The sequence below is a fragment of the Danio aesculapii genome, chromosome 14 (genome assembly GCF_903798145.1).
Source record: "Danio aesculapii chromosome 14, fDanAes4.1, whole genome shotgun sequence".
Taxonomy (NCBI): Eukaryota; Metazoa; Chordata; class Actinopteri; order Cypriniformes; family Danionidae; genus Danio; species Danio aesculapii.
This window is the reverse complement of record NC_079448.1, coordinates 3,479,072-3,503,542: the sequence shown is the minus strand read 5'-3', so window position 1 is coordinate 3,503,542 and position 24,471 is coordinate 3,479,072. Positions and strand designations below refer to the sequence as shown.

The 24,471-nt window shown below is 38.9% G+C and overlaps 6 protein-coding genes and 1 pseudogene across 6 annotated transcripts; all 7 read left to right on the top strand.

The window, feature by feature from the left end:
- Window positions 1-878: 878 nt before the first annotated feature.
- On the top strand, window positions 879-3,385 carry LOC130241193 (protocadherin gamma-A5). Its single transcript, XM_056472914.1, is given in 3 exon segments — window positions 879-3,070; window positions 3,073-3,272; window positions 3,371-3,385. Coding segments are annotated over 3 exon segments (2,391 nt in total). The 5' UTR covers window positions 879-894.
- A 565-nt stretch (window positions 3,386-3,950) lies between these two features.
- On the top strand, window positions 3,951-6,326 carry LOC130240853 (protocadherin alpha-3-like). The gene has a single exon (XM_056472514.1). It carries the CDS (start codon window positions 3,951-3,953, stop codon window positions 6,324-6,326), a length of 2,376 nt encoding a protein of 791 aa, XP_056328489.1.
- An 840-nt stretch (window positions 6,327-7,166) lies between these two features.
- On the top strand, window positions 7,167-9,623 carry LOC130240848 (protocadherin alpha-7). The gene has a single exon (XM_056472508.1). It carries the CDS (start codon window positions 7,197-7,199, stop codon window positions 9,621-9,623), a length of 2,427 nt encoding a protein of 808 aa, XP_056328483.1. The 5' UTR covers window positions 7,167-7,196.
- A 1,400-nt stretch (window positions 9,624-11,023) lies between these two features.
- Window positions 11,024-13,564, top strand: LOC130240860 (protocadherin gamma-A11-like; annotated as a pseudogene).
- Window positions 13,565-14,101: 537 nt separating this feature from the next.
- LOC130241192 (protocadherin alpha-3-like) lies at window positions 14,102-16,613 on the top strand. The gene has a single exon (XM_056472913.1). The coding sequence runs from the start codon at window positions 14,250-14,252 to the stop codon at window positions 16,611-16,613; it is 2,364 nt and encodes a 787-aa protein (XP_056328888.1). The 5' UTR covers window positions 14,102-14,249.
- A 938-nt stretch (window positions 16,614-17,551) lies between these two features.
- On the top strand, window positions 17,552-19,957 carry LOC130241191 (protocadherin alpha-3-like). The gene has a single exon (XM_056472912.1). The coding sequence runs from the start codon at window positions 17,552-17,554 to the stop codon at window positions 19,955-19,957; it is 2,406 nt and encodes an 801-aa protein (XP_056328887.1).
- A 1,628-nt stretch (window positions 19,958-21,585) lies between these two features.
- LOC130241190 (protocadherin gamma-A11-like) lies at window positions 21,586-24,018 on the top strand. The gene has a single exon (XM_056472911.1). It carries the CDS (start codon window positions 21,595-21,597, stop codon window positions 24,016-24,018), a length of 2,424 nt encoding a protein of 807 aa, XP_056328886.1. The 5' UTR covers window positions 21,586-21,594.
- Window positions 24,019-24,471: the final 453 nt, after the last annotated feature.

Here is a 24,471-nt window from a genome sequence, read left to right as displayed (position 1 = left end):
AGGGAGCTGTTCACTGTGCCGGTGCTGAAATGTGTTGCGGTTCCTTAGAATTGTGTTACATTTAAGGTGTCTTTATTCCTCTCACATACACGGCTACTCAACTTGTTTTGAGTAATGTGTAGGCACTTTGCTACATGAAGCAGCATGCAAGTTATAGCTGCAAAACTATATCTTACCTTGTTTGGCAGGAATGTTGAGTTTTTACTCGTCACAATGTCAGACAAATCCGTAAACAAATGCACGTCAATTTAAATGAAAGCACAAAAATCCAACCGATTTTTATATCCTGCATCCTTGTTAAGCCTTTTAAATGTGTCTCCTGCAGCGTTTAGACACAGAAAGAAAGGTTTATTTTAACTGAAATCAGACAGTAAGAAAACTGCACTTCTCGCGAGAAGACAATACGAGCATTAAAGAAACATCACACGAATTATACATAATAAAGCATCAGAAAGGATTTTGCCATACATGAATATGAAACATGAATTTGGCAGGAAATATATCTTTAGTTATCACCTACATAACATTTCAACAATAAAAATAATATAAAATTATTGACATTAAACTGGCTCTTACACAAGTTAATATACCACTGCGTGCAATTATTTTAAGTTTTTTTTACGAAGTAGGTGGGTTTAATGAAGAGTTTTTAGAAATTGTGTATTTGTGGACCACTCGATGTCACTGTTGCTCTAATAATGTGAGTCAGATTGGACTTGCCTTTGATGATGACGTGGAATGGGATGTATTGTTCCTCACATTCGTGAGCTGATGTTCAGTCAAACGCGTCGTTTAACCCGGGTTTACATTTAGGTTTTGATTTCTGTGATATGACTTCGATTATATTGTAGTGTATAATCGCGCAGAATGTATTGGACATTTCAATAACGGTGAATGAAAACGCTCACAATGGAAGCCGGAGGACAAAGGCGCGGATGGGAGTGCTGCTGGATTTTTCTGTGTTTCTGTTCGCTCGTGTGCTTCGGACAGCAAGCTTCTGCGCAGATAAGATACACTGTACCAGAAGAAGTAAAAGAGGGATCTGTTGTTGGAAATTGTGCTAAGGATTTGGGTCTTGATGTCAGTACACTGGTGGACAGACGATTTCGCATCGTTTCTGGATCAAATGACGCTCTTTTTGAGGTAAATCAGAACAATGGCATATTGTATGTGAATAAGCAGATTGACAGAGAGGAGGTGTGTGATGGAAATACCGCCTGCTTGTTTAATTTGAAGATAGTTGTCGAAAAGCCTCTCGAAGTCCATTATGTTGAGGTTGAAATAACAGATGTGAATGATCACTCCCCATCTTTCAATGATAAAGACTTATATCTTGAGATTGCGGAGAGCACTGTAACTGGAACAAGATTTGAACTACAAACTGCTCGAGATCTGGATGTGGGAGTTAATTCAGTGCGATTTTACCAGCTGAGTAAAAATGGACATTTCGATTTAGAAATTAAAGATAGTGTATATGGTGATAAAACTCCTTTCTTAGTATTACAGAAACCATTAGACCGGGAAACCACTGAAATACACAGACTATTGTTAACTGCAGCAGATGGTGGAGGTCCACCAAAATCGGGCACTCTTAATATCACCGTCTTTGTTTTGGATGTAAATGATAACCGCCCCATGTGCAGTAGTGACACTACAACTATAACACTGCGGGAAAATGCAGTGATGGATACTGTAGTTACAATTATGAATGCAAGTGATGCAGACAGTGGTATCAACGGTGAAGTAGAATACACATACGGTAGAAACATGAAACCAAAAGTACTTGATATATTTCACTTAGACCGAAAGTCGGGGGAAATACGAGTTAAAGGTTTGATTGACTTTGAAGAGAATGAAATATACAGTTTGATAATCAGAGCATCGGATAAAGGCATCCCTCCTATTAACACCGACTGTCAGCTTATCATTAAGGTGGAAGATGTGAATGATAATAAACCTGAAATACAAGTCACCTCTCTTTCTAATGTAGTTATGGAGGATGCAAAAGTCGGAACAGTTATTTCTCTCATCAGTGTAAGTGATAAAGATTCTGGAATTAATGGGAAAGTTGTTTGTAGCCTTTCTGACAGTGTACCGTTTGAGTTAAAGCCGTCAATTCAGGAAAACATGTATTCTCTTGTAACGAAAGAGCGATTAGATCGAGAACTAGTGCCTGAATATGATATAAAAATAACAGCAACAGATTTAGGAAACCCGCCCTTGTCAACCTATAAAAGCATGCTTGTACAGGTGTCAGATGTAAATGATAACATCCCAGAATTTTCATCAAATCCCCTAGAGCTTTACTTAACTGAAAACAATCCTCCAGGCGCTTCTATATTTTCTGTCAGTGCCTCAGACAAAGATATTAATGAAAATGCTGCCATAACTTATCATATCATTAGAGGAGGAGGAACACATAATGATATGTCAACTGTTATGAATATAAATTCAGAAACTGGTGTTATTCACGCACTTAAGAGTTTTGACTTTGAAACAATAAAGAAGTTTCAGTTCCACATACTCGCCACAGACTCTGGAAGTCCATCTCTGAGCAGTAACGTGACAGTGAACGTGTTTATTCTGGATCAGAACGACAACGTTCCAGTGATCTTATATCCAGTCAGCGCTAACGGTTCTGCTGAGGGTGTGGAAGAGATTCCCCGTAATGTGAACGCAGGTCATTTGGTGACTAAAGTCAGAGCCTATGACGCAGATATAGGATACAACGGCTGGTTATTATTCTCACTGCAGGAAGTTAGTGAGCACAGTCTCTTTGCTTTGGACCGCTATACAGGACAGATAAGGACCCTTCGCTCATTCACAGAAACAGACGAGGCCCAGCATAAACTGCTCATACTGGTCAAAGACAATGGGAACGTTTCACTCTCAGCAACAGCGACTGTGATTGTCAAAGTTGTGGAGCCCAAAGAGGCTTTTGCAGCTCCTGATGATAAAAAGGCAGTAAAAGACGAGGAGGAAAACAACGTCACATTTTATTTGATCATCACTTTGGGCTCGGTTTCAGTGCTTTTCGTCATCAGCATCATCGTGTTGATTGTAATGCAGTGCTCCAATCTACAGACTATTCGTCCAAGTATTTACAGGACGCAAATTATGACGGGACTCTGTGTCACAGCATCCAGTACAGATCTGGAGACAAACGCTACATGTTAGTTGGACCCAGAATGAGTATCGGCTCTACTATAGCACCAGGCAGTAATAGGAATACTCTAGTCATACCAGATCGCAGGAGGAGAGATTCTGGAGAGGTAAGAAATAACTGATTAATTTTTATTACTTCACCACGTTGCTTTTAAAGTATTTATAACTTTTAATTGTGGTTGGTGTAATATATTATTTCGTGTAGAGTTATGATTTATGAATACCTTGACAGCTTTGTCTGATCACTTTGTTAGTAACCGCACGAACACGGAGCTGTTCAAATAGTTGGTGCTGAAATGAGAGGCAATTCCTGAGATATTATTTGACATTCCGCATCATTAAAACATGTTTAATAGACTTATTGAGGATGTTAAGAATACATATTTAAAATAATGTTAGTCGTGAAAAAGTTGCTTAGTGCTTTAATATTTAGTATACTTTTTAAAGGTTTACGGTTGTCATTATTTTATAATGAACAGAGGTTCTTGTGCGCATTCAAGGATTTTAAACCACGTGGTGTCAGTGTTGTTTTAGTTTTTATCCAGTATATTAAGTCCTGCCTCAGATGATGACGCGAGCAATGCTGTATTTTTCGCACACACACACACTGGAGACTGCATGGGTTTGGACAATACGCTGTACTGAGATTCTAAATATAAACTGATTTCAGGTGTTTTTTTTTTTTTTTACTCATGAAATTCTTGTTATAAACAGCGTACTACGGTCTCTGACATCTGAGGATATATACATTTGCTTCGGGAGATACTATTTGCGTATCGCTAGTGATGGAAGCGGGAGGACAAAGGCGCAGATGGGAGAACTGCTGGATTGCTCTGTGTGTTTATTTTCTTCTCATCATCGGACAGCAGGTTTCAGCTCAGATACGATATTCTGTTCCAGAAGAAGTAAAAGAAGGAACCGTTGTTGGAAATATTGCCAAGGATTTGGGTCTTGACGTAAATAGCTTGACGGACAGACAGTTTCGAATCGTTTCTGGATCTAAGGAGGAGCTTTTTCAGATAAATCAGGACAATGGCGTTTTGTACGTTCATAAGAAAATCGACAGAGAGTCTCTGTGTGTTGGCAGTGGAGTCTGTATGGTTAATTTAAAAACTGTTATCGAAAATCCTCTCGAGATTCATTATGTAGAGGTAGAGATTTTAGATATAAATGACCACTCTCCTAGATTTGCTGAAAAAGAGCAAAGTCTAAAAATTTATGAAAATACGCAACCTGGAGCTACTTATCAGTTACAGGCTGCCAGAGATGCTGATTCTGGGAGTAATTCGGTCCGATCATATAAATTAAGCCCTAATGATCATTTTGAAATTCGTGTGAGGGAGAGTGATGATGATAAAAAGCCGTTTTTAGTCTTGAAGAAGGCTGTCGATAGGGAGATTACAACAACATACAAACTGCTTTTAACAGCAGTTGACGGAGGAAATCCACCAAAATCTGGCACTCTTAACATTAATGTAACTGTTTTAGATATAAATGATAATCGACCTGTGTTTAGTCGAGAGACATATTCTGCAACACTGCAAGAGAACTCTGTTATTGGCACTGTTGTTGTTCAAGTAAATGCGACTGATATTGATGAGGGATCGAATGGTGATATTGAGTATAGCTTTGCAACGTTAAACAACAAAGAGCATAACATTTTTGAGCTCGACCAGATCACAGGTGAAATACGTGTAAAAGGGGCAGTGGATTTTGAAGATACAGAAATATATGAACTAGATATTCAAGCCTCAGATAAGGGGCATCCACCAATGAATGCAAACAGTAGAGTTGTTATTAAGATTATTGATGTGAATGACAACAGCCCTGAGATTGAGATTACGTCACTTTCTAAGAACATTCCTGAGGATTCTAAACCTGGAACGGTGATTTCTCTGATCAGTGTGATCGATAAAGACGCCGGGATAAACGGTAAAGTCATTTGTCAGTTGAATAAAAATGTTCCCTTTGAGCTAAAGCCTTCTTTTAAGGACAATATGTACTCTTTAGTAACAAAAGATCGCTTAGATAGAGAGACTCATTCACAGTACGACATTACAATAACAGCCTCTGATTTAGGACAGCCGTCTTTGACTGCATCGACCACTCTAAGCGTTCAGATTTCTGATGTGAATGATAATGCTCCAGAATTTATTATAAATCCAATAAATATTTACCTGATGGAAAACAATGCTGCAGGTTCGTCTATAATTTCAGTCTCTGCCTCTGATAAAGATTCTGCTGAAAATGCCGTGATATCGTATCATATCATCAGAGGTGATGGATCACAGACTGATATGTCCTCTTTCTTGAATATAAATTCTGAGACAGGTGTTGTTTATTCACTAAAGAGCTTTGATTTTGAGACATTAAAAACATCCCACTTTCACATACTCGCCACAGACTCTGGAAATCCATCTCTGAGCAGTAACGTGACAGTGAACGTGTTTATTCTGGATCAGAACGACAACGTTCCAGTGATCTTATATCCAGTCAGCGCTAACGGTTCTGCTGAGGGTGTGGAAGAGATTCCCCGTAATGTGAACGCAGGTCATTTGGTGACTAAAGTCAGAGCCTATGACGCAGATATAGGATACAACGGCTGGTTATTATTCTCACTGCAGGAAGTTAGTGAGCACAGTCTCTTTGCTTTGGACCGCTATACAGGACAGATAAGGACCCTTCGCTCATTCACAGAAACAGACGAGGCCCAGCATAAACTGCTCATACTGGTCAAAGACAATGGGAACGTTTCACTCTCAGCAACAGCGACTGTGATTGTCAAAGTTGTGGAGCCCAAAGAGGCTTTTGCAGCTCCTGATGATAAAAAGGCAGTAAAAGACGAGGAGGAAAACAACGTCACATTTTATTTGATCATCACTTTGGGCTCGGTTTCAGTGCTTTTCGTCATCAGCATCATCGTGTTGATTGTAATGCAGTGCTCCAAATCTACAGACTATTCGTCCAAGTATTTACAGGACGCAAATTATGACGGGACTCTGTGTCACAGCATCCAGTACAGATCTGGAGACAAACGCTACATGTTAGTTGGACCCAGAATGAGTATCGGCTCTACTATAGCACCAGGCAGTAATAGGAATACTCTAGTCATACCAGATCGCAGGAGGAGGGATTCTGGAGAGGTAAGAATAACCAATTAATTCCTTTAACAGTCACACGGCTATGTTTTTGTAGCGGATGTTAAGCATGAAACATTCGTGTACGCCCATTACCATCTAGGGCTTATGTATAAAAGGCCATCCGAGAATAGGGGAAATCGCGTCATCGTTCAGCTGTCTCCTCTCTGTGGTGGGTGTGTCGCTGTTTAAGCCTTGTCTCTTATTATCTAAATGTTTTGGTTTTAATTCAGATTTTTGCTTTGGAAGGCTGGTGTCTGTTCGGTTTCTTCTGCTATGTAAAGTGGCTGCCTTTGTAATGTACAAGGTTATGTTTTAAATTCATAAAAGTTATACAAAACAAATCTTGCTCAGTGTTTGGTTTCTTTTAGAAACCACTGACCGCTGGGAGCTGCTCACCTGTTTGGTGCTGAAAGTGCATGCAGTTGCAAAACAGACTTGATTGTCAAAGACATTTGTCACATCTGAGACATTTTAAAATGTTATTACGATTTATTTCGATTGTTATGAACAAATAACACTGTTAGTTTTCAAAATACTGAAAACTGCCAACTAAAATCTTCATCTGCATTGTAAATTCGTAAAAATAAACCTTCATTTTGGTATATTTTGCGACTGGCCTTTAAAAACGTACTTCAAACCACACGGTGTCGATGTTGTTGTAGAAATTATCCAGGATATTGCGTGCCGCCCACAATTATGACGTGAAAGGGGCTGCGTTGCTTTGCCCCCCTCACGCACATACACTGTATGCTCGGTGTGAAAGGACAATACGCTGTACTGAAGCTATTTAAAAAGATGGATTTCAGATTTTGTAAATTTCCCATCACGTATTTGCGATAAACGTTCTGAGACGGACTTAAATATCCCAAAATATAGCCTGCACATTTATTTATGGACAACTGCAAACCGCTCGTGATGGAAGCGGGAGGACAAAGGCGCAGATGGGAGAACTGCTGGATTGCTCTGTGTATTTATTTTCTTATCGTCGGACAGCAGGTTTCGGCTCAGATACGATATTCTGTTCCAGAAGAAGTAAAAGAAGGAACCGTTGTTGGAAATATTGCCAAGGATTTGGGTCTTGACGTAAGTAGCTTGGTGGACAGACAGTTTCGAATCGTTTCTGGATCTAAGGAGGAGCTTTTTCAGATAAATCAGGACAATGGCGTTTTGTACGTTCATAAGAAAATCGACAGAGAGTCTCTGTGTGTTGGCAGTGGAGTCTGTATGATGAATTTAAAAACCTTAATTGAAAATCCTCTGGAAATACATTATGTAGAAGTAGAAATATTAGATATAAATGACCACTCTCCTAGATTTGCTGAAAAAGAGGAGCGTCTGAATATTTATGAAAATACGCAACCTGGTGCTGATTATCAGTTACAGGCTGCTCGAGATCCTGATTCTGGAAAAAATTCGGTCGGGTCATATAAATTAAGCCCTAATGATCATTTTGAAATACGAGTTAGAGAGAGTGATGAGGATAAAGTGCCTTTTTTAGTTTTAAAGAAGGCTGTTGATAGGGAGATTACAACAACATACAAACTGATTTTAACTGCAGTAGACGGAGGAAATCCTCCAAAATCTGGCACTCTTAACATTACTATTACTATTTTAGATATAAATGATAATCGCCCTGTATTTAGTCGAGACACATATTCTGTAACGTTACAGGAAAACTCGGTTCTTGGCACTGTTGTTCTTAAAGTTATCGCAACTGATATAGATGAGGGACTAAACGGTGATATCGAATACAGTTTTGTCAAATTAAACATCAAAGCACAGGAGGTTTTTGAGCTCGATCCGGTCACAGGTGAAATACGTGTAAAAGGGGCAGTGGATTTTGAAGATACAGAAGTTTATAAACTAGATATTCAGGCCTCAGATAAGGGCCATCCGTCAATGTCTGCAAACAGTAGAGTTGTTATTAAAATTATTGATGTGAATGACAACAGCCCTGAGATTGAGATTACGTCACTTTCTAAGAACATTCCTGAGGATTCTAAACCTGGAACGGTGATTTCTCTGATCAGTGTGATCGATAAAGACGCCGGGATAAACGGTAAAGTCATTTGTCAGTTGAATAAAAATGTTCCCTTTGAGCTAAAGCCTTCTTTTAAGGACAATATGTACTCTTTAGTAACAAAAGATCGCTTAGATAGAGAGACTAATTCACAGTACGACATTTCAATAACAGCCTCTGATTTAGGACAGCCGTCTTTGACTGCATCGACCACTCTAAGCGTTCAGATTTCTGATGTGAATGATAATGCTCCAGAATTTATTATAAATCCAATAAATATTTACCTGATGGAAAACAATGCTGCAGGTTCGTCCATAATTTCAGTCTCTGCCTCTGATAAAGACTCTGCTGAAAATGCCGTGATATCGTATCATATCATCAGAGGTGATGGATCACAGACTGATATGTCCTCTTTCTTGAATATAAATTCTGAGACAGGTGTTGTTTATTCACTAAAGAGCTTTGATTTTGAGACATTAAAAACATCCCACTTTCACGTGCTCGCCACAGACTCTGGAAGTCCATCTCTGAGCAGTAACGTGACAGTGAACGTGTTTATTCTGGATCAGAACGACAACGTTCCAGTGATCTTATATCCAGTCAGCGCTAACGGTTCTGCTGAGGGTGTGGAAGAGATTCCCCGTAATGTGAACGCAGGTCATTTGGTGACTAAAGTCAGAGCCTATGACGCAGATATAGGATACAACGGCTGGTTATTATTCTCACTGCAGGAAGTTAGTGAGCACAGTCTCTTTGCTTTGGACCGCTATACAGGACAGATAAGGACCCTTCGCTCATTCACAGAAACAGACGAGGCCCAGCATAAACTGCTCATACTGGTCAAAGACAATGGGAACGTTTCACTCTCAGCAACAGCGACTGTGATTGTCAAAGTTGTGGAGCCCAAAGAGGCTTTTGCAGCTCCTGATGATAAAACCGCAGTAAAAGACGAGGAGGAAAACAACGTCACATTTTATTTGATCATCACTTTGGGCTCGGTTTCAGTGCTTTTCGTCATCAGCATCATCGTGTTGATTGTAATGCAGTGCTCCAAATCTACAGACTATTCGTCCAAGTATTTACAGGACGCAAATTATGACGGGACTCTGTGTCACAGCATCCAGTACAGATCTGGAGACAAACGCTACATGTTAGTTGGACCCAGAATGAGTATCGGCTCTACTATAGCACCAGGCAGTAATAGGAATACTCTAGTCATACCAGATCGCAGGAGGAGGGATTCTGGAGAGGTAAGCGGCCTTTCATTTGTACGAAGTCGTTTACCATATTTTGCTTAAAGCATTTTCTAATACTTTTAAAATATTTTAGTGCGAAATTGTTTATTTTTTTTAAATTATAATCAATTCAAATTATTTGTTTTTTTATTTATGCATTTGATTTCATGTATGTCATTTAATTATTTGCAGTTTTGTGTGGCAGTTTAATAATTACTACTATTACGCGTATGTTTGGCGCTGTCCGTGGTTCTAAATTGTCGTTCTCCTTCATTGTCGCTGAGATTTCTATTTATTTTTTGCTATTTTTATAGTCGTGTCAGTTGATAAAAACAGACAGAAGACAGAGACGTGACTTTTCAACGTAATACAAATTTATTGGTAACACTTTACTACACGGGCGCACTATTATGCATTAAATGATGCTTAAGTAATCCACAGATAACATTAGTAAAGTATAACTCGTGAAAAAACCAAACTTAATGTTGAATTATTGCTCATGCAGTTATCATTCATGAATGTTGTAGTTTTGCATGAGTTATACATTAACTCACGATTTTATGTGCAATAGATAAGCATTATTTAATGCATGTTAGTGCACTCCTATTTTAAAGTGTACCAGTTTATTATAATTATTCTTATTCTAAATGTTCTTAAAGATAATGAAAAGGTTAACTTCTCAGGCAATAGTTATAGCCCCATACACCTCTAATAGAAAATATTATTGTTTTACTATCACAGTTCCCCAATCATTCACATGTGGATAACTATAAGAAAGGTTAAAAGCAGAATGAAATATGAAACACGTTTACATTTACATAAAATTAAACCATGCTAATTCACCATTAAATTTAAAAAAGCTAATGTTAACCTAATTTTAGCCGCTTAACAAAAATCAATGAGGCAAAATTATCTTAAAACTAGCAACTCAAGCACAACTAATAACCGAGTTGCAAATATAATAAGGGCACAGGCAGTGAACAAGAAAATACTTCATAACGGATTACGACTGTCAGAATGGCTAATAACTCATAAATCTCAAACACACACACACACACACTAAAATAATCTCAAACAGTGTGTCACGGAGGTGTGTTTAACATAGCACGAAGCAGTCCCGTGCCTGTGGGATATACACAACCATTGCGAACAAACAAACAAAAAATGAATGAATACATTTAATATATATATATAATATAATAATTATATAATAATATAAATATATTTATATAAAATAAAATAATAAATGAAAGAAAACACCTACACCAAAGCTGTAACGTTCAGTAAGCTCTATATAATATGATACGTTCACTATTATGTTTTGGAAATGATTTGTTTATGAATCAGTTCTTGCTTTTACCATTTGGTGTCAGCCTTACATAAGGATTGGCTGGAGAGATCTTGCCCTGCCCATTCTGACTGGTGCGCATGGCTTTTTTGTTCGTTTACGCTGGGATGGGAGCTCTATTCTGTGTCACGAATTTTTCCTCTCTTATTTAAAAGCGACAATTTTACCACGATTACACGGTGTCATGAACAAGAAGCGCACTCTGGCGAATGACCTGCTTTTTGTTTCATGAAAGGATTTTTAACGATGGAAGGCGCAGGACAAAGACGCAAATGCGAATTCTGGTGGAAGGCTTTGTGTTTCTTTTCGCAGCTTAGCATCGGGCTGCAGATTTCAACCCAAATACGATATTCTGTACCAGAGGAGGTACTTGAGGGATATATTGTGGGAAATATCGCAAAGGATTTGGGTCTTGATGCGAATACTTTGGTGGATAGACGGTTCCGTATCGTCTCCGGATCGAAAGATTCTCTCTTTGAGGTAAATCAAAACAATGGCGAATTGTATGTCAGTAAGAAAATTGATAGAGAAGAGCTGTGTGAAGGAAATAGCGTATGCTTGGTAAACTTAAAAATCGCAGTTGAAAATCCTCTTGAAATACATTATGTTGGAGTAGAAATCACTGACGTGAATGATCACAGTCCTCGTTTTCCCGAGAAAGAGCAGCATTTTAAAATGGCTGAGAACACAATTGAAGGTGCACGTTTTGAGCTCCAAATTGCAAGAGATCCAGACATCGGAAGCAATTCCATTCGACATTATAAATTAGCAAAAAATAGCTTTTTTGAGCTGGAAATGAGAGACGGCGACGAAGAGGAAAAGAATCCGATTTTAGTTTTACTTAAACATTTAGACAGAGAGCGAAATTCAGAGCATAGACTTGTGTTGACTGCAGTGGATGGAGGCATCCCCCCTAAATCAGGTACTTTAAATATTACCATCACTGTTCTTGACTCCAACGATAACCGTCCTGAATGCAGTAAAGATATATATTCCGTAAACATCGCAGAGAACACACCTATAGGCACAGTAATAGCAAGAGTAAACGCCACTGATTCTGATGAGGGTTTAAATGGGGAGGTTATATACACTCTAGGGAAAACTAGTAGGCGAAAAGCGCATGAAATATTTAGCCTAGATAGTGTAACTGGGGAAATTCAAATTAAAGAGCCAATTGATTTTGAAGAGAACGAGATCCATAGACTTACAGTCCAGGCTACTGATAAAGGACAGCCGCCGATGACCACTGACTGCAGAGTGATTATAAAAATCACTGATGAGAATGATAATAACCCGGAGATAGACGTCACATCCCTTTCTAACGTCATATCCGAGAACTCAAAACCCGGCACAGTAATCTCTCTTATTAGTGTATCAGATAAAGACTCGGGTGTTAATGGAAAAGTTCTTTGTAGTCTTTCAGATAATGTTCCGTTCGAGTTAAAACCATCTGTGCAGGAAAATATCTATTCTTTAATTACTAAAGGTCAGTTGGACAGAGAACTTGTGGCAGATTATAAAATCACAATTAAAGCCAGTGATCTTGGTCAGCCGCCTCGTTTCTCTTTTAAAACTGTTACTGTGCAGGTGGCTGATGTTAATGACAACAAACCACAGTTTGACAAAAATCCCCTTGAGCTGTATTTAGTGGAAAACAACACGCCTGGTGCGTCGGTATTCTCTGTGAGCGCGTCAGATAAAGATTTAAATGAAAACGCTGCGATATCCTATCAGATAGTTAGAGGAAATGGTACAGAGAGTGACATGTCTTCTTTTCTCAGTATTAACCATGAAAGTGGAGTCATCCATGCTCTGAAAAGTTTTGATTTTGAAGCCATTAAAAAGTTTCAGTTCCACATACTCGCCACAGACTCTGGAAGTCCATCTCTGAGCAGTAACGTGACAGTGAACGTGTTTATTCTGGATCAGAACGACAACGTTCCAGTGATCTTATATCCAGTCAGCGCTAACGGTTCTGCTGAGGGTGTGGAAGAGATTCCCCGTAATGTGAACGCAGGTCATTTGGTGACTAAAGTCAGAGCCTATGACGCAGATATAGGATACAACGGCTGGTTATTATTCTCACTGCAGGAAGTTAGTGAGCACAGTCTCTTTGCTTTGGACCGCTATACAGGACAGATAAGGACCCTTCGCTCATTCACAGAAACAGACGAGGCCCAGCATAAACTGCTCATACTGGTCAAAGACAATGGGACGTTTCACTCTCAGCAACAGCGACTGTGATTGTCAAAGTTGTGGAGCCCAAAGAGGCTTTGCAGCTCCTGATGATAAAAAGGCAGTAAAGGACGAGGAGGAAAACAACGTCACATTTTATTTGATCATCACTTTGGGCTCGGTTTCAGTGCTTTTCGTCATCAGCATCATCGTGTTGATTGTAATGCAGTGCTCCAAATCTACAGACTATTCGTCCAAGTATTTACAGGACGCAAATTATGACGGGACTCTGTGTCACAGCATCCAGTACAGATCTGGAGACAAACGCTACATGTTAGTTGGACCCAGAATGAGTATCGGCTCTACTATAGCACCAGGCAGTAATAGGAATACTCTAGTCATACCAGATCGCAGGAGGAGAGATTCTGGAGAGGTAAGCGGCCTTTCATTTGTACGAAGTCGTTTACCATATTTTGCTTAAAGTATTTTCTATCAGTTTCTAAGTGTTTTCGCAAAAAACAGCTTTTTTTCAATTAAAAGTTTTTATTTATCTTATTAATTTATTTGTTTTTATATTTATTTTATTTTAACATTATGTGCAATTTTGTCTGGCAGTTTAATAATTGTTTGGCGCTGTCCGTGGTTCTGAAATCTCGTCTCTTTCACTGCCACTAAGATTTTTTGTTTGTTTTTGTTTTTTTACAGTTGTGTCATTTGTGTTAATATTATTTTTACACACGTTGAAATGTCCTTTTTGACAGCTTTGAATAGTTTACATTAGTATTTTCCCATCTTGCCTAAACAGGCTATATTTGTGAGCAACAACATCAAGAATGTTCTGATAGTGCTTAAGCTGACAGTGATTTCTATACAGTTTGTAGTTGTGATTTACTTCTCGTTTGTGCCATGTGGTGTCAGTATTACATCACAATATGAAATAAAAACTTGGCCCTGCCTATTTATGTGTGGTGCGCATGGTTGTTCCGTTCAGTTAAACGGTGATAGCAGCCGTAGGCTAGCATACAGAGCGATAAGCGAGAAAAAAAAGGGAGAAACGCTCCAGTATTTCATGGATTTAATTTAACAATGTCTCATCTGGAAGTACAACATTATAGCTGAAGATTACCTTAACGGATATTAGTAGCAGATTACAGGAATCTTTAACGATGGCTGAACAAAGGCGCGGATGGGAGTACTGGTGGATCGCTTTGTGTTTTTCCTTCATTCTGCTCTATGGACAGCAGGTTTCAGCGCAGATAAGATACACCATTCCTGAGGAAATGAAACAGGGATCTGTTGTGGGAAATATTGCTAAAGATCTGGGAATTGACGTGAGTACTTTGGCAGACAGGCGGTTCCGTATTGTATCTGGTTCTAAAGACGCATTTTTCCAAGTAAATCAGAACAATGGCGAATTATATATTCTTAAAGGCGTAGACAGAGAAGCGATTTGTGAAGGAAACGGTGCGTGCTTAGTGAATCTAAAAACAGCAGTCGAAAATCCTTTAGAGATCCACTATGTTGCAGTAGAAATAACTGATATAAACGACAACAACCCTAGTTTTTCTGAACAGAATCAACATTTCGAGATAGCAGAACACACTCCTACAGGAACGAGCTTCCAGCTGCACGCAGCAAGAGATCAAGATACCGCGCCATATTCTGTCCGTCTGTATAAATTAAGTCAGGATGAAAACTTTGAAATTGACATCAGAAATAGCGATGAGGAAAAAATCCCCTTTTTAGTGTTGAAAAAGCCACTCGATCGCGAACACAAGGCAGAACATCTGCTGATATTACAAGCAATCGACGGTGGAAACCCTCCTAAGAAAGGAGCCCTTAATGTCTCTGTTACTGTACTGGATATTAATGACAATCGCCCTGTGTTCAGTAAAGACATATATTCAGTCAGTTTACAGGAAAATTCCCCAGTTGGAACGACTGTAATTAAAATAAAAGCAACAGACACTGACGAGGGGTCAAATAGCGAGATTGAGTATTCCCTTGGTAAAACTTTAAAGCGCAAAGTTTATGACATATTTGACTTGGATCACATTACAGGGGAAATAAAGGTTAAAGGTGAGGTTGACTTTGAGGACACTGATGTTTATAAACTTGACGTTGAGGCTTCAGATAAGGGTCAGCCTCCTTTGTCTGCCCAATGTCGAGTTATTATAAAGATACAAGATTTAAACGATAATAAACCTGAAATTGAGCTGACATCATTATCTAACATTGTTTCAGAGGACTCTAAACCTGGCACAGTTATTGCTTTGATAAGCGTTTCGGATAAAGACTCTGGCGCCAATGGTAAAGTCGTGTGTAGTCTATCAGACAATGTCCCTTTTGAATTTAAACCCTCTTTTCAAGATAATATGTACTCGCTAGTGACAAAAGGACGTTTGGATCGTGAACTTGTACCCCATTATGACATAACAGTTACAGCAACAGACCTAGGTCTACCTCCTTTATCATCTTTTAAAACTTTAAGCATTCAAGTGGCAGATGTGAATGACAACCAACCTGAGTTTACAAGTAAAGACCTTGAGCTTTACATATTTGAAAATAATGCTCCTGGAGCATCCATATGTTCTGTAAGTGCATCAGATAAAGACGTGAACGAAAATGCATTGATATCGTATCAAATAAGCAGAGGGGTACAAAACGAAATAACGTCATTCTTAAATATAAATTCAGAAACAGGGGTTATTTATTCACTTAAAAGTTTTGATTACGAAACTATCAAAACATTTCAGTTCCACGTGCTCGCCACAGACTCTGGAAGTCCATCTCTGAGCAGTAACGTGACAGTGAACGTGTTTATTCTGGATCAGAACGACAACGTTCCAGTGATCTTATATCCAGTCAGCGCTAACGGTTCTGCTGAGGGTGTGGAAGAGATTCCCCGTAATGTGAACGCAGGTCATTTGGTGACTAATGTCAGAGCCTATGACGCAGATATAGGATACAACGGCTGGTTATTATTCTCACTGCAGGAAGTTAGTGAGCACAGTCTCTTTGCTTTGGACCGCTATACAGGACAGATAAGGACCCTTCGCTCATTCACAGAAACAGACGAGGCCCAGCATAAACTGCTCATACTGGTCAAAGACAATGGGAACGTTTCCCTCTCAGCAACAGCGACTGTGATTGTCAAAGTTGTGGAGCCCAAAGAGGCTTTTGCAGCTCCTGATGGTAAAACCGCAGTAAAAGACGAGGAGGAAAACAACGTCACATTTTATTTGATCATCACTTTGGGCTCGGTTTCAGTGCTTTTCGTCATCAGCATCATCGTGTTGATTGTAATGCAGTGCTCCAAATCTACAGACTATTCGTCCAAGTATTTACAGGACGCAAATTATGACGGGACTCTGTGTCACAGCATCCAGTACAGATCTGGAGACAAACGCTACATGTTAGTTGGACCCAGAATGAGTATCGGCTCTACTATAGCACCAGGCAGTAATAGGAATACTCTAGTCATACCAGATCGCAGGAGGAGGGATTCTGGAGAGGTAAGAAATTACTGAACAGTCTGTGTATAAGTTTTATGCACATAATCTTGTTACAGTGTCAGGTGCTGTCCATGGTTCTGAATCTGCTGTTCAGTTTTTATTTGAAATTGTACATTCTTAGTCTCTCCCTTTTTTTCAAGGTGATTTATTATTTATACTAATAGTTTGGAACCTGCCAAAGCATAGTATTGTTAAATATGCATACATAACACTGCTTATAATTAATAAAATGGCGTTATACTGCACAATATTTCAGCTTCTTACAGCGTGGGTTGAGCTTCTCCAAGTAGTAATAAAAGTTTTGTGTGAGCTTATTTATTTATTTATTTATTTATTTATTTAGTATTTGATTAAATTTAATTTGGCAAATTATTAGAGCATGTTGGTAAAGTTTATTCCATTGCCATTTAATTTTATGTCTGCACTAGTTATATCTTAAGGCTGTTGCTTACTTTAGTGTTTCGTGTTTTCTTTAGTGTTTAGTGTCTTTTTTGTTTAGTTTAGTGTTTGTCTATGTGGTTTAGTGAGCAGTTCAAATATAGTCTTGCGAAACTTATTATGAGATCGTTTTTTGTGTGTTGTTATTATTGTTGCTATTTTTGTTCTGTATTTCTCTAAATCTATAAAGAGTAACTGCATGAATCGTATATTTACTGTTGTTATATTTCAGCGGTAGTCACTGTGCAGTAGAATGCGATGCATTACAGCTGTCAGGTCGCGAGATGTCGGTGTAATCCTAGAGTACGGCTCATGACGTAAAATACAGGCGTATTCCTCCCCTTTGCATTTATTGTTTGTGCAGCTTGCTCGTCAGTGGCTGTTGTGCGGTCTGGTGCTAATAAGCGGTTTGTTTTTTGTCAGTAAATGCTGGATTTTAGAGCAACGGCGATGCTCGAAGGAGTCGACCGAGTGTAACAGAGGAGTTATTGTAAAACCTTGTCTGTATTATCTTCATGATGGAACAAAGGAGATTGGCGCAATGGCTGAAGGAGCACGCGAAATTCCCTCTAATCGCTGCGTTGCTTGTGTTTGTTTCGGTGGCGCGAGCGCAAATTCAGTACTCCATCTCAGAGGAACAGAGGGAAGGAGCTGCTGTGGGAAATATTGCGAAGGATTTGGGTATTGATCCCAGAACATTAAAAGAGCGAGGATTTCGCATCGTCTCAACCTCAGGCGAGTCAATGTTCACTGTGAACCAGAATGACGGAGTACTGTATGTGAACGGTAAGATAGACCGAGAGGAGGTCTGCGAGAGAAGCACGCCGTGTTTAATAAATGTGAAAATAGCATTAGAAAATCCTCTTGAAATACATTATGTGACTGTTGAGATTCTGGATGTGAACGATCACGCTCCGAGTTTTCCTGAAAGCGAAATGCATTTAGAAATAGGGGAATCTGCCCTGCCCGGTGCGAGATTTCAGCTCGAAGCTGCGGGCGATTCTGATAGCGGCAGTAATTCTGTGCATCATTACAAACTCAGTCATAATGATAATTTCCGACTTGAAGTGAAAGATCGAGGAGAGGACGGTAAAATTCCTATTTTGATTTTACAAAAGCCTTTAGACCGAGAGCTCACTCGAAGCATTAACTTGCAGTTAACAGCTGTAGATGGTGGAAAGCCTGCAAAATCAGGGACAATGGAGATAACAATTAACGTGATAGATATAAATGATAACGTGCCCGTTTTTACCAAAGATGTTTATTCAGTCATGCTGAGTGAAAATGCACCTATTGGTACAACTGTGATTCAAGTCAACGCTACAGATTCGGACGAAGGTTCAAATGGCGAGATAGTTTATTCATTTGGAAAAAGTGTTAATAGTAAAGTACGAAAACTTTTTGATATTAACACCATCACTGGGGAAATAACTGTACAAGGACATTTGGATTATGAGGAAAAAGACAGCTATGAGATAGATATACAAGCGTCTGACAAAGGAACTGTTCCTCATACTACAGATAAGAGTATAATGATAAAAATGATTGATGTAAATGATAATGCACCTGAAATAGAGGTGACATCGTTCTCCAACTCTATTCCAGAGGACTCTAGACCTGGCACTACAGTGGCTTTGATTAGTGTCTCTGATTTAGACTCTGGACTCAATGGCAAAGTCTCTTGTTCTTTAGAAAATGACATGCCTTTCAAACTTATACCTTCTTCACAACATAGTACATACTCATTAGTGTCTACTACACCATTAGACAGGGAAACTAAATTTCAGTATGACATCACATTGATTGCAAAAGATGCAGGACAGCCATCATTATCATCTGTTAAAACAGTAACTGTTATAATATCAGATGTAAATGACAATAGTCCAGAGTTCTCTTCTTCCCCTTATGCATTTTATGTAACAGAAAATAATGTGCCAGGCAAATTTTTATTTTCTGTATCTGCCTCTGACAAAGACTCTAATGAAAATGCTGTAGTCAGCTATCAGATACTGAGAGAAAGTAGTGAGGAAAACAAGTTTACATCTTTCATTAATATTAACTCTGAAAATGGGGAGATTTATGCCCTGAAGAGTTTTGACTTTGAAACTTCCAAAACGTTTCAGTTCCACATACTCGCCACAGACTCTGGAAGTCCATCTCTGAGCAGTAACGTGACAGTGAACGTGTTTATTCTGGATCAGAACGACAACGTTCCAGTGATCTTATATCCAGTCAGCGCTAACGGTTCTGCTGAGGGTGTGGAAGAGATTCCCCGTAATGTGAACGCAGGTCATTTGGTGACTAAAGTCAGAGCCTATGACGCAGATATAGGATACAACGGCTGGTTATTATTCTCACTGCAGGAAGTTAGTGAGCACAGTCTCTTTGCTTTGGACCGCTATACAGGACAGATAAGGACCCTTCGCTCATTCACAGAAACAGACGAGGCCCAGCATAAACTGCTCATACTGGTCAAAGACAATGGGAACGTTTCACTCTCAGCAACAGCGACTGTGATTGTCAAAGTTGTGGAGCCCAAAGAGGCTTTTGCAGCTCCTGATGGTAAAAACGCAGTAAAAGACGAGGAGGAAAACAACGTCACATTTTATTTGATCATCACTTTGGGCTCGGTTTCAGTGCTTTTCGTCATCAGCATCATCGTGTTGATTGTAATGCAGTGCTCCAAATCTACAGACTATTCGTCCAAGTATTTACAGGACGCAAATTATGACGGGACTCTGTGTCACAGCATCCAGTACAGATCTGGAGACAAACGCTACATGTTAGTCGGACCCAGAATGAGTATCGGCTCTACTATAGCACCAGGCAGTAATAGGAATACTCTAGTCATACCAGATCGCAGGAGGAGGGATTCTGGAGAGGTAAGCAAACTACTCACAGTCTGTGTTTTAGTTGTATGAACATAATCTTGAGACAGATGCCAGTTGCTGTCCGTGGTGCTGAACACGCTCAAATAGTTTCAAACAGAACATTCTTAGTCTATTCACTTTCACAATTTTGTTTATTATTTATACTGTTGGTATGATATAAAAATAAGGTGCATTATCAAAGTATAGTGTAATTACAAATGCAAAGCTAAAGCTGTTGAAAAGCGGGAATAAAGCAACTTGTGTTTTATTTTTATACTGCACTGTATATGGGATTTTGTAGCTTGGTTTGAACTTCTCCAAGCAGTTATGCATGTATTTGTTTATTTTATTCAATTAAAGTTATTGTGGCTGATCGTGGACTATAAAAAATTATATTTATGTCAAGATGATAAAGTGAGGTATAGTTCTGATTGCACCTAATTTTGTGTCTGTCCCCTTCTATGTTGTAGCTATTGTTTATTTTCTACTACTCTGTAATTGGTTAGGGCTTCTCTCAAGTTTATGGTGTGATTTGGAGAACCGACTAAAACTAGCATTCGAAGCATTTTGTTTGACCATTTTTGTTTTCCCTTTGAAAGTTAGATATGGAAATAGACAAGATCAAATGTGGTGATTATTTTAACTGGACTAAGTATAACCTAACAGCGTTTGTGAACTTGAGAAACTGTGATGCTATAAATAAAAAGTTGATTGTGATGAAATAAAAAGTTAATTTGTCAAATTATTATGGCATGTTGCTAAATAATTCGGTTTGCATTTATTTTTTATGTCTGCCCAGCTCTATGTTGAGGCTGTTGTTTACCTAACTGTGTTTACTTGGCCTGTAACAAGACAGGGTTGTTTTATTTTCTTGTAGTTTATGATGCAATTTAGATGACTAATTAAATTTAGGATGCAATGTTAACTTTTCTTTCTTTCTTTGATCATTCTTTTATCTCACTCTGGAGTTAAACAATGTATTAGACTATATCAGAGGAAATGTATGATGATCTAAAATAATGAGTTAGTTAAATGGTGTTTGTGGACTTAAGAAATTCTCTATAATATTATTCTTATTTTTTCTTTTATTTTGATTATACTGTACTGTTCTCTGTATAAATTATATGCAAATCTAAAAAGATTGATTACATGAATCTTATATTCACTTAATTTTAGCGTTGGTAACAGTTGTAACAATTTATTGGAGTATATTAGAGGAAGTGTATGCTTTGACATGACTAAATCTAAATTGAATTGTGTTTGTGGATTTGGAAAACTTATTATGGTCTGGTCTCCTTGTTTTGTTTCGTTGTTGTTGCTATTTTCGTACTGTATTTTCTCTGTATAGCTTGTATCTAAATCTATAAAGATTAATTGCATGAATCTTATATTTGCTCTATTTTAGCGGTAGTCACTGTCCAGTAGAATGCGATGCATTACAGCTGTCAGGTCGCGAGATGTCGGTGTAATCCTAGAGTACGGCTCATGACCTAAAATACAGGCGTATTCCTCCCCTTTACGTTTATTGTTTGTGCTGCTTGCTCGTCAGTGGCTGTCGTGCGGTCTGGTGCTAATAAGCGATTTGTTTTTCGTCAGTAAATGCTGAATTTTAGAGCAAATGCGATGCTCGACAGAGTCGACCGAGTGTAACAGAGGAATTATTGTAAAACCTTGTCTGTATTATCTTCATGATGGAACAAAGGAGATTGGCGCAATGGCTGAAGGAGCACGCGAAATTCCCTCTAATCGCTGCGTTGCTTGTGTTTGTTTCGGTGGCGCGAGCGCAAATTCAGTACTCCATCTCAGAGGAACAGAGGGAAGGAGCTGCTGTGGGAAATATCGCGAAGGATTTGGGTATTGATCCCAGAACCCTTAAAGAGCGAGGATTTCGCATCGTCTCAACCTCAGGCGAGTCAATGTTCATTGTGAACCAGAATGACGGAGTACTGTATGTGAACGGTAAGATAGACCGAGAGGAGGTCTGCGAGAGAAGCACGCCGTGTTTAATAAATGTGAAAATAGCATTAGAAAATCCGCTTGAAATCCACTATGTGACTGTTGAGATTCTGGATGTGAACGATCACGCTCCGAGTTTTCCCGAGAGCGAGATGCATTTAGAGATTGTCGAGTCTGCCCTGCCCGGAACACGATTTCAGCTCGAAGCTGCGGGCGATTCTGATAGCGGCAGTAATTCTGTGCATCATTACAAACTCAGTCATAATGATAATTTCCGACTTGAAGTAAAAGATCGAGGAGAGGACGGCAAAATTCCTATTTTGATTTTACAAAAGGCTTTAGACCGAGAGGTAATTCGAAGAATTAATTTACGGTTAATTGCTACAGATGGAGCAAAGCCTGCAAAGTCTGGTACAATGGCCATAACGGTAAATGTATTAGATATAAATGATAACTTACCTGTGTTTACAAAAGATGTTTATTCAGTCATGCTGAGTGAAAATGCACCCATTGGTACAACTGTGATTCAAGTCAACGCTACAGACTCAGATGAGGGCCCAAATGGCGAGATAGTTTATTCATTTGGAAAAAGTGTTAATAGTAAAGTACGAAAACTTTTTGATATTAACACCATCACTGGGGAAATAAGTGTTAAGGGAATGTTAGATTATGAGGGAAAAGACAGCTATGAGATTGATATACAAGCGTCTGACAAAGGATTATTTCCTCTGGTTACAGACAAAACTGTAACCATAAAGCTAGTTGATGTAAATGATAACGCACCTGAAATAGAGGTGACATCGTTCTCCAACTCTATTCCAGAGGACTCTAGACCTGGCACTACAGTGGCTTTGATTAGTGTCTCTGATTTAGACTCTGGACTCAATGGCAAAGTCTCTTGTTCTTTAGAAGATGACTTGCCTTTCAAACTAATACCTTCTTCACAACATAGTACATACTCATTAGTGTCTACTACACCATTAGACAGGGAAACTAAATTTCAGTATGACATTACATTAACTGCAAAAGATGCAGGACAGCCATCATTATCATCTGTTAGAACAGTAACTGTTATAATATCAGATGTAAATGACAATAGTCCAGAGTTCTCTTCTTCTCCTTATGCATTTTATGTGATGGAGAATAATGCTGCAGGCAAATCTTTATTTTCTGTATCTGCCTCTGACAAAGACACAGGTGAAAACAGTGTTGTCAGCTATCAGATATGGAGAGATGGTGGTGCAGAAAACAAGTTTACATCTTTCATTAATATTAACTCTGAAAATGGGGAGATTTATGCCCTAAAGAGCTTTGACTTTGAAACTTCCAAAACATTTCAGTTCCACATACTCGCCACAGACTCTGGAAGTCCATCTCTGAGCAGTAACGTGACAGTGAACGTGTTTATTCTGGATCAGAACGACAACGTTCCAGTGATCTTATATCCAGTCAGCGCTAACGGTTCTGCTGAGGGTGTGGAAGAGATTCCCCGTAATGTGAACGCAGGTCATTTGGTGACTAAAGTCAGAGCCTATGACGCAGATATAGGATACAACGGCTGGTTATTATTCTCACTGCAGGAAGTTAGTGAGCACAGTCTCTTTGCTTTGGACCGCTATACAGGACAGATAAGGACCCTTCGCTCATTCACAGAAACAGACGAGGCCCAGTATAAACTGCTCATACTGGTCAAAGACAATGGGAACGTTTCCCTCTCAGCAACAGCGACTGTGATTGTCAAAGTTGTGGAGCCCAAAGAGGCTTTTGCAGCTCCTGATGGTAAAAACGCAGTAAAAGACGAGGAGGAAAACAACGTCACATTTTATTTGATCATCACTTTGGGCTCGGTTTCAGTGCTTTTCGTCATCAGCATCATCGTGTTGATTGTAATGCAGTGCTCCAAATCTACAGACTATTCGTCCAAGTATTTACAGGACGCAAATTATGACGGGACTCTGTGTCACAGCATCCAGTACAGATCTGGAGACAAACGCTACATGTTAGTTGGACCCAGAATGAGTATCGGCTCTACTATAGCACCAGGCAGTAATAGGAATACTCTAGTCATACCAGATCGCAGGAGGAGGGATTCTGGAGAGGTAAGAACTGTGAGAATTCATTTAAACAACTTTATCAGGCTCACTAGTGTCAAATAGATAATTTAAACTATGAATATTTTAAAAACATATATTTTTTACATTATTTTATTACTGATAAAATCAATTTTTACTCATTACTCTTTGAGATTCATAAAGATTTGAGTGCTTCATGTTTGCTGTCCATGGTGCTGAAACGTTTGACTTTTGTAGTAACAGTGTTTTTGCATTATAGTTTATGAAATTACTTACTCTTTTCTCATGTAATCTTTGACGAATAAGTTATTTTGACTGCAGAAAAAATTCTATTTAGTAGAGAATATACTTGTAATATTTGTTTGTGTTGTTTGGGTGCTGTTAGAATTATGCTGTGCTTCCATAGTTTTACATTAAATCCATGATCCTTTTAGTACAATATTTCCTGCAGGGTGTCTGATGTCCTATTTCAAGTTAGTTTGGAAACAGACCACATATCTATAGTGTATAATGGTTTACAATGGTAATACATTTAAT

Bases quoted from the DNA above. Each gene is read 5' to 3' on its own strand.
- LOC130241191 (XM_056472912.1), top strand. From the start codon at position 17,552: ATGATGGAACAAAGGAGATTGGCGCAATGGCTGAAGGAGCACGCGAAA.
- LOC130241192 (XM_056472913.1), top strand. From the start codon at position 14,250: ATGGCTGAACAAAGGCGCGGATGGGAGTACTGGTGGATCGCTTTGTGT.
- LOC130241190 (XM_056472911.1), top strand. From the start codon at position 21,595: ATGATGGAACAAAGGAGATTGGCGCAATGGCTGAAGGAGCACGCGAAA.
- LOC130240848 (XM_056472508.1), top strand. From the start codon at position 7,197: ATGGACAACTGCAAACCGCTCGTGATGGAAGCGGGAGGACAAAGGCGC.
- LOC130240853 (XM_056472514.1), top strand. From the start codon at position 3,951: ATGGAAGCGGGAGGACAAAGGCGCAGATGGGAGAACTGCTGGATTGCT.